The sequence below is a fragment of the Odontomachus brunneus genome, unplaced genomic scaffold (genome assembly GCF_010583005.1).
Source record: "Odontomachus brunneus isolate Ranch 3 - 2012 unplaced genomic scaffold, Obru_v1 Obru_scaffold_167, whole genome shotgun sequence".
NCBI lineage: Eukaryota > Metazoa > Arthropoda > Insecta > Hymenoptera > Formicidae > Odontomachus > Odontomachus brunneus.
In genome coordinates, this window is record NW_022639617.1 from 39,723 (window position 1) to 49,068 (window position 9,346).

The following is a 9,346-nucleotide window of genomic DNA, read 5'->3' on the forward strand; positions in this document are numbered from 1 at the left end:
CTCTCTCTCTCTCTCTCTCTCTCTCTCTCTCTCAACATATGTACAATAATTCGACGATATTTTCTTTTCTTCTATATTGTTCTATCCAGGGTTAGGAAGTAGCTCGTTACTTGTAACAAAGTTACAGTTATATTTTTTCGGTAACTGTAACTTAACTTAGTTACTTTTTTCCCACTTGTAACTGTAACTTAATTTAGTTACTTATTTTTAGTAACTTGTAACTTTTTTAATAGTTACTTTAATAGTTACTTGGGAAACATAAAATAAAATTAAAATTATATAGTAATTGTATATTAATTTAATAAATTTATCAAGGTATTTATGGAGCATGTGATTAAATTTTTTTACTTCTATAAGACTATTATTAAATTTTTATTATGTTAAGTATAGATTTGAAATTTGTTAAGTGGATAGACTAATTAATATGAAAGATATTAATTCCAAAATTCAATTTTTACATTTTAGTAAAATATAAAATGTAAGATTTTTGTATTTACAATAATTTATAATCATTTTGAAATAACTTAAAAGTAACGACTCACGTTAATTTTTGAGTAACTGTAACTAGTTACTTTTAAAAAGTAACTTTCCAACCCTGGCTCTATCTATATATATATATAAATATATATATATAAATTAACACAAATCTTGCGAACGCGCGCGATCTTCGCAACCTCGTGGTGTTCTCTGAGAGCTTTCATTAGGTTCCCTTCTCGCGACAGTGACGTATTAGATCCTAATTGGTCTCGTCGATTGACGAGTTAGCCGCATCTTGAGGTCCTTGATCTCTCTGCTGCAAAATCCTGGATTGATGACGATCAGAAGCGAGAAAGAACATTGTTTTAGATCGCTTGAGCATACTCTTGTAAAATACCCCGAAACTTATCTTTTTTCCCTCAACAATCAATAAATAATCGTAAAATTAACGTGACGTGCAACCTTCTTCTTTAACCTGTCTTTCCATGATTTCTCCACGTTAATTTTAAGGCTATTTATTGACTATCAAGGAAAAAGGATAGTTTTTGAAGCATTTTATAGAAATACGCTTACAGACTCAAGTGTTCTTCCATACAAACATCTTTTTATTGAGGTATGACATGCAAGAATTTTTGGTATGCGTTTTCTCGCTCATCATCTGTTCAGGGCTCCGCAACAGTGGGACCAGGAGCCTGAGAAGCGCGTACGATTCTTCACGCTAAATGGCTGCTTCATAGGAGTCGAAAAGACACAGTAAGAGGAGCAAACTAAAGATTATGCTTTCTGCAAACACGCTATAGCCTCTCTCTTGCTACTAACTCTCTGTTACTCCGCTTTGGTGATGGCTAGCGCTCTAAAGGTCGTTTGTGGTGATGGCTAGCGCTCTAAAGGATTATTAATATAATACTCACGTTACTTGTGTTCTCTTTCACTCCCTCTCTCGCACTCTTTCACTTTCGCTCTCGCTCGCTCTGTCTTTCTGGCGACGTAAGAATGTGAACACTCCAAGGCTAGAAGTATCTTACTACGCACTCGAATTCACTCGAACTTCTCCTCTTTGAACGCGAGCTTGATCGCCTGCCCAACATCTTTGACAATGAACGCCGGCTTGCATAGGCCGTCCTCGACTGGCAAGAAGTCCCTGGGGCTATGGTCGGGTATAAATTTCGAGTCTCGCTGATGCACGCCGGTCTCCACTAAGATACTGATGCAGGCCTTCGCACTGGGGGACTTCATGTTCTTCCCCAACAGCTTCTCGAGACTGCGGGACTTGGTGCCTTCTCCGGACTCGTAGCGGGACAAATATTTGTCGTACAGGTTCGCGCCGAACACGTCCGTGTTGATGTTGTCGCTGTGAAAAGTGAACATTTAATTAGAAAAGAAATGAGCGAGGAATTGATGGGAGATGAAAATCAGAAGATTTTCTCTCAGATTGCGTATATTGTGATATCACAATATCGCCACACGTCTACGAAAATATTTCGAATATCTTTTCACGTTACTTCAATTTTATTAATATTGTGTTGATACGCACATCTTTATTTTTTATTATATATGTAAAATAAAAACAAGTGTGAATATTTATATAAAAATCTATTATATAAAAATAATTAAAAACTTTTATATTAGAACAAAAAATATTTACGCATGTAAAAAATAAAAGTATGTAATAAAAAAAAATTATATAAAAATGTATGAATATGTATAAAATATAAAAAATAAGAAAAGATACGCGATACGCACCCGATCGCATAGATCGTGTCGACGTTGTCGATCCCGATGCTCCGGGCGTGATTGACGAGCATACGATTCGCGTGGTAATACGTAATCTCACTAGGTTTGCCGACTAGAGCGGAGTACGTTATGTCTTTGCCCGTGACTTTGCGGTACAGGCTCTCGAGGCATAGGAGGAACGCGCCGTGGCCGTATCTGGGGATCGGCGCCTCGGACACCCACAGCAGATCCATGTTGCACGCCAGCACTGGAATGTGCGGGTAAGGAATAGCGGCGGGCAGACCCGTAGGCATCCCGTTGGTGACTAGGAGGTCCACCATCAGCTGCAACGGCGTCTCCCAATTGATCGGCTCGCTCAGCAGCACGATACCCTCGATCCGCGCGAAATTCGGATCGATCGGCCCGCAGACTGGATTCCGCCTCTTCACGTTCACGTAGTCCAAGCAGGGAAAGTTCCTCACCAATTCGTCCACGGTGGTGGTCTTCTTGAAGCCCAGCTCCCGGGCGATCTCCTTAATCGGGCCCTGGCCGGATATCAGCACCTGCTTGTCGTGCAAGTAGTCGAACATCTGCAACGGCGTGTGCGCCAGCACGACTTGTGACTCGGCGACCTCGAAGCCAATCCATTCCGACAGATCGGCCGCTTTCTGCCTGCACAGGGAATTCCCGCTGTTGGTGACGAACAGAGTGGGCACGCGGAATTTGCCGTTATCCCCTCGAAGCTGCTTGAAGGACTCCCTCACTGGCGACAACACTTGCTTACCGCGCACGATGACCCCGTCGATGTCAAAGAGTAGTCCGAATTTTGGCTTGGTGCTTAAATGCTGCAAACATAAAAGTCCTTGTTACTTTAGCTTCCATTCTATCGCCTCCAAATGTCTTGCAGTCATTGCGAGGGAGGATGCAGTAGGATTTATAATTTTATACTTTTGACAACGGAATATATATACTCATAATGTCAATTGACATAATGACAGCTACAGAAGCATCTTTGCTTTTTAAATTGGACATATATTTGCAGATATTAAGCAAACTGTATTCTGTTGTATATCTTGTTACTTTAACTTTCAATCCATTGCTTCCAGCGACTTAAGGTCGTTATGAGGGAAAATAGAATAGGATTTATAATTTTATACTTATGATAACAGAATATGTATATTCATAATGCCAACTGACATGATGAACTGATGATTGAAATGAGCAAATATCTTTGCTTTAAATTGGACATATGTTTGCAAATATTATAATATATTCTACTATATATCTTGTTATTTTAACTTTTATTTTATTGTTTTTGATGACAAAGTCATTGCGTGAGAGAATAGGATAGGATTTATAATTTTATACTTATGATAACGGAATATGTATATTCATGATGTCAATTGACATGATGACAGAAACATCTTTGCTTCAAATTGCATATATATATATATATATATATTTACAAATATCTAAAAACAAAATTAAAATGTATTAAATATATTCTACAGTCTTACACTAGTCTATATATATTGTATATATAAAATGTATAAACTAAAAATAATATATCTTACGACAAAGCAAGTTATGAAATCCAGGGGGTATTATGTAAAATACACACAACATAACACAGTACAGTAGCAACGTATACACACACATATAGCACAGATTCAAGATCGTAAAAAAATCGTTGATAATAAAAGAAGCACAAATGACTGGCATAAACGACAGAAGGCATGCAATGACAGATCGGAATTATTACGAAATTTGCAAGGGAAAAGGGAGAGACGCGGCGGAAACTCACTCTGAGTCCGGTGAATCTCGCGACGTCCAATCGCAGCAAGATCTTTGTGATCGCCATTTGTTTTGTTTTTTTTTTGTTTTGTTCTTTATTTTGACAATTAGGCGAGCGACCAGACGACGACGTGCGCGCGAATCTGACGCGACCTCAAAACGCTCGCGTGCCGCCCGTCGTCGTGGCCCGATTATGCATGATGATACGATTTTAGGTTATGTCAGCAGTATACATTTCATCTTACTGTTGGCACGTGCCGTAAGAGGCCACGACGGCACCCGCAAAATTTCAACTTAGAGTGAAAACGGCTTATACGATTTATTAATAACTTGAAACTAAAAGATAAATAATCGTAAGTTTTAATAATGGAACACAAAGGTAATACATAAATAGATGAATATATATTAAATTGAAGGCCTTTTCTCTTCCTAATCACGAAATGCAGGCAAAACACAAAAAGTTGTAACTTCTGTAAAAATAATGATAATAAAATGACTCAAGCATTTTACAACCTTAAATTTTAAGGTCTTTAAGGTCTTTAATTTTTAGACATGTTTATGAATATAAAGTGTATTTATTCTTTATGATGCTATACAAATTCGAGATCTATCAAGTGAATAATTTTTTATGAAATTTGTCATGTGTAATGAGTCAACGAAAATTTCTCTTTAATTTACATATCTGCAGATTACAGTACGACGCTACTTTTTTACTGAGTTATTCAAGGTTAAAGCAAAAAGTGCCCCTTTTTAATCGCTTGCAGAAAGCGAAAGGATCAATGTACGATATTCGTTAAGTAATGAATAAAAAGCTTAAGAGTTCTTCTTTAAAATACATATATTAAATTTTTTATAATTTTTTCTAATCCTTTTGTGCCTTCTATCTACTTGAGAAAATATAAGAAGCTTTTTTTGATCCTACTGTTGCGTCATGCGACGACTCGATATTCGGGGAAGTGGCGGCTCGTAGCGGAGGATTTGGAATTAATTTGCAAAAATAATCGGTCTAAAGGGAGGTTTAAGGCCGTCTATAATGAGAATAAAGTATGGCGATAAGAAATTAACCAATTAGAGTCAATTATTCTTCTCACATTCGACTGTGATTGGTCAATTTCTTTAGAAATTTAGATGATGTACGGATTATTTCATTGGCTACGGAGTATCTGAAGATGAACTTAAGATAGCTTAAATACTGTATTCTGATTGGTGCATTTCCACCCATTTTGGCGGGAATGCGAATTAAAGACAAAAGTTGATACCTTTAAATATATTTGTATTGAGGCCTGATATTTTGTTTATATGATACAGCTTTATAAAATATTTTGACATTTCACGCACATTTGATTTATGTTTATGTGGCAAAAAATAAGTAAACATTATATTTATAAATTTATTTGAAAACTAGAAACTCTTTAAGCATAACGCTTCCTCAATTATCATATCAAACTTTATTATCATTATTTTTGCGGAAATTACACCCATCGAATTTCGTGTATTTTAATACAAAATAGTTAAGTCAGTGTAAACTAAACTAAAAAGAACAAATCTGACAGTTGACCCAACGCCGCGCACGTTAGGTTAGATTTAAAGTTTATCGCTCACCGCCCTGGGAACTTCTTCTGGCCAATATGTTTATCAAACCGTTCAAAGTCAAGTCCAATAATCAATTAAAAGGGACCGAGAGGTTCGTATATTTTCGTATATTTCGATAATTTATCACGTGAAGGATTTCTTAGATTGATTTGAAAGGTTATAGAAAGTTATGTATCTACCTGTCAAACAGTACAAACAAATGTCTTTTCGCGACTTTTCGTACATGCAATCGCTCAGATGTGAATATAAATAATAAAACATTAAAAAATAAAGAGAAATTCTGTAATTTACTTATAACAGGTGCACGTTTTAAATATATCTATACAGTATAGATCGCAGTATGTTTGAGATAACAAAGATTATATCAGCCTATAGATTATATCAGTATAGTTTATTACTTTTCTTTTTATAGAAAAAAGTTATGCGAGGAAGTATTGGCGGCTTATCCGAGTCTGTCAGATGAAGAGATTCAGTCGTTGTTACCCAAGAAGGAATCCATCAGCGTTATGAAGATAGTTACACATGGTGGACATATGGCCAAAATATATTGTGTGGCTAAGATACCTATGTTCTTCCAATTAGATTCACAGACCACAGTATTGTTTCCAACAATTTATACGCTGTGGTGTCATCCGTGTTTATTGAACACCTTTACTACACGTATGCCAGTCATATCCAAGTTAGCAGGTGGTGCTGATCTGATGTTGCCTGGATTAGTCCTGAAAGAACCATTGACTTTTTACACTTTTGGTAAATTGTCCAAGGGCACTCCAGTGTCAGTCAATACAGAAGAGAATAAGGTTTGAGTCTTTTATTATTATAGACTAGCTTAAACTATTGTTTATCGTTATGTTGTTTGGATCATCACAAAGTATCAAGGGGATGAAGTCAAGGGGAAGGGTTAGGGTGTCCAAGTTTCACAGTAGTTTATATTTTCTGTAAGGACCTAAGAGAATAACTGTGCAAAATTTGATCCAGATCAGTCAAAGAGTTTAAGAGTTAATAGGGAACAGATATGCTAACAGATATTCTGTTTTACATATATAGATTGTTATGATGAGGTTGTTTATCGATGAGAAATACCATGAAAATGATTTGTTTCGTAGGCTTCTGTTGCTGTTGGTATCACCGCACTTTCCAGTGAGGACATGTATATGGCTGCTGGTCGTGGCAAGTGTGTAGAGGTTTTCCATGTGATTGGCGATACTCTATGTCAGCTGGGTAAGCCACCTTTGAGACCGGATTTGGGACCACCATATATTGAGGATTCCACTGACACATTGGAGAATACTGGAGAATCAGATAGCCAGCAGACGAATGTAGATCAAGCTGAAGTGTTGTCAGATAAATTAGATGGATTAGATATCGACGAGAATGCGAGTGAAGTTGTCACAGATGAGACTGATACTTTGGAGTTAGAGGTATCGATGAATTTCAATGAAGATAAGATTTCATTAATATATGCTAGAAATAAATCTAATAAATAATATGAGTACATCGTGTCTTATTTAGGAACGCGTAGAGGACGTGGAAGATGTGAAAACGGAAGATATACAAGATCCAGATGCGACTGAACCCGAAGTAGCACTTGACCCAGTTCAGGAGATGGACAGGTTACTGGAGTATTGTTTTCTGAAAGCATGCAAAACATCAATAAAGTCCAACGACCTGCCGATGCTGTCGTCTAGCTTCTTCAAGAATCATCTACTGGCCGCTTGTCCGCCGAGTAAGAACGTCGACGTGAAGAAGTCTCGGTACAAAAAGTTGTCGGTCTTCTTGGCGGAGATGAAGGCGAAGGGGATCATCAATACGTCCGTGACGAAAGGCGTGGAGACGTTGTTGTCGATCAAGGTGTGATACGATTCTCTCTTTCAAATAAGGACACTCTGTTCTACAAATTGAAACGAATCTCTGATTCCTGCGTTGGTTTCAGTTCGATCATCCCCTCGTGAGGAGATTAGTCGTCACTGAGGAACGAGTCGTAGCCGAACCGGTGATCTCCAACAGCGCCGTGGTCTCGGAATGCTACCGCGTGACCGCCGACGTTTTGCCAGTCTTATCGAAATTCGGATACGAGTGAGTACGAGCGACGATAATCGCGCGGAAAGGACGATTGTGCGGAACGGAAGAAGTCGAATATATACGGTGATGATTGCAGAAAGGGCGATGTGATGAAGAGAGCCGAGATCAGGAAGTGCTTCACGGAGTACGTGAAGGCGGAGGATCTGCAGAATGGAAAGTAAGATGGGGAAGGACGCTTTGACTCGATATCGCGATTTTTGGTGTTAACTTTGCGCCATCGACCGATACAGCGTTGCAATGTTGCAGAACGTTAAAACTGAATCCCCAACTAGCTGGGATCATGCGTACCAAAGTGCACCAGGAGACGGTGACGATGGAAGACGGGATCAACAAATTCATCGGCCGCATGACGCACATGCACGAAGTCACTCTCGCGGGCAACACCTTACTGCACACGGGCAAACTGGAGCCGATTGATATGAGGGTGGTGGTGCGATCAGGCGGCAAGAAGGTGGGGAGTGATGATACTGAGGTCATCATATTGATAGTCGTTGCTTCAAAGTTCATTCAAAGGCGAAATACTCGGATTTGACTATAAAGTTAGAGAGATATGTTTGTCAGATATGCGTTTGTCTGAATATAAAATCGGGGAGATGTGTCTGTTAGAGTTGAATTGCGATTACAATTATAAAGTCAAGTATGTCTCACGTAAGTAACGACTATTAATACGAGACAATGAGGTCGTTGGGTATCCTGAACGACATTAACACGTACTGCTTAGGTGACGCTGGTCAACAACCTGGAGACGTTCGGGATCAACTCGAAGGAGTTTAGCAAGGAGTGTCAGAATATCGGCGCTAGCGCAACAATCACCGACGATCCCGGCAAAAAGACACCCAGCGTCCTCGTTCAGGGCAATCAGATTTTATACGTGTACAAATTGCTCACAGGTGACTTAAATATCCGACCTTAATTGATGTATATCCTGTGACAATACGACTTACGAATATGTAATCCTCTGTGTTAATCGCTTGCAGAGAAATACCAGATCAAAAAGAATTACATCAGGGGCTTGGAATTCGCCCCGAAGAAACCGAATTTTTCGCATAAGAAGTAAACCTGCCTCGTGAGAAAACAGGATTTTTTTCTTGACAATCAACACGCGCCATCCTTCTCCTCTCTTTATAGTGTCTACTTTATGAAACGATTATTTGGCCGATCTCGTCAACGACAAGTTGTTGCTATCATTGTTGGTTTTAATCGTTGTATAGAACTTTTTTCACGGAAGATATTAATTTGTACAATATCGTGTACCTTACAGAGACGAATTTAATTGTAAAGAGTTCCACCATGCAGGGATGTTACAACGATGCTGATGTGTCTCACTTGAAAAAAGACCTGTTTTCTACTGTATGTTGAAACAAAACGAAAGATACGACTCTTTCTACTAAGAGAAGAAGCCAGATGTTACGGATAATTATGAAATAAAACAAATTCACGAGCAATCACGAGTTTTTGTTGTCCATTCCTACGTTATCTCACTCGATCTCGCGACGCGAATCGTATCGTAAATGATAACGGAAATTCGGAAAAAAGGAAGCAATCGATACGCAAGAAACGGGTTGTAGCGTTCGTGTCATACACGAGGGACGACAGGCGGTCGAAGTTTGTTAATATAATTTATTGTATATCGAGGTTTCAACATGGAAAAGTACAAATATTGCAATGTAGAGCCCACGAGCTCTCC

At 38.6% G+C, this 9,346-nt stretch overlaps 2 protein-coding genes across 3 annotated transcripts in view; one reads left to right on the forward strand and one right to left on the reverse strand.

The window, feature by feature from the left end:
- Window positions 1-4,236, reverse strand: part of LOC116851208 (haloacid dehalogenase-like hydrolase domain-containing 5) — a 22,475-nt gene extending 18,239 nt beyond the window's left edge. The window contains exons 1-3 of one of the 2 annotated variants that reach the window (XR_004379547.1): window positions 3,995-4,236; window positions 2,221-3,035; window positions 1,389-1,828 (exon numbers count right to left, since the gene is read on the reverse strand). Coding sequence is in view for 1 of the 2 variants with exons in the window: in XM_032830404.1 (XP_032686295.1) it covers window positions 1,516-1,828; window positions 2,221-3,035; window positions 3,995-4,051 (1,185 nt within the window). In the remaining variant the exon portion in view is untranslated. The remainder of the gene's footprint in view (window positions 1-1,388; window positions 1,829-2,220; window positions 3,036-3,994) is intronic. The other variant, XM_032830404.1, reaches the window with a different exon arrangement.
- A 1,187-nt stretch (window positions 4,237-5,423) lies between these two features.
- On the forward strand, window positions 5,424-9,104 carry LOC116851205 (eukaryotic translation initiation factor 2D). Its single transcript, XM_032830402.1, has 9 exons — window positions 5,424-5,668; window positions 5,990-6,377; window positions 6,684-6,998; window positions 7,090-7,428; window positions 7,511-7,653; window positions 7,736-7,816; window positions 7,906-8,110; window positions 8,381-8,549; window positions 8,637-9,104. Exons 1-9 carry the CDS (start codon window positions 5,613-5,615, stop codon window positions 8,714-8,716), a joined length of 1,776 nt encoding a protein of 591 aa, XP_032686293.1. The 5' UTR covers window positions 5,424-5,612; the 3' UTR covers window positions 8,717-9,104.
- The last annotated feature ends 242 nt before the right edge of the window (window positions 9,105-9,346 follow it).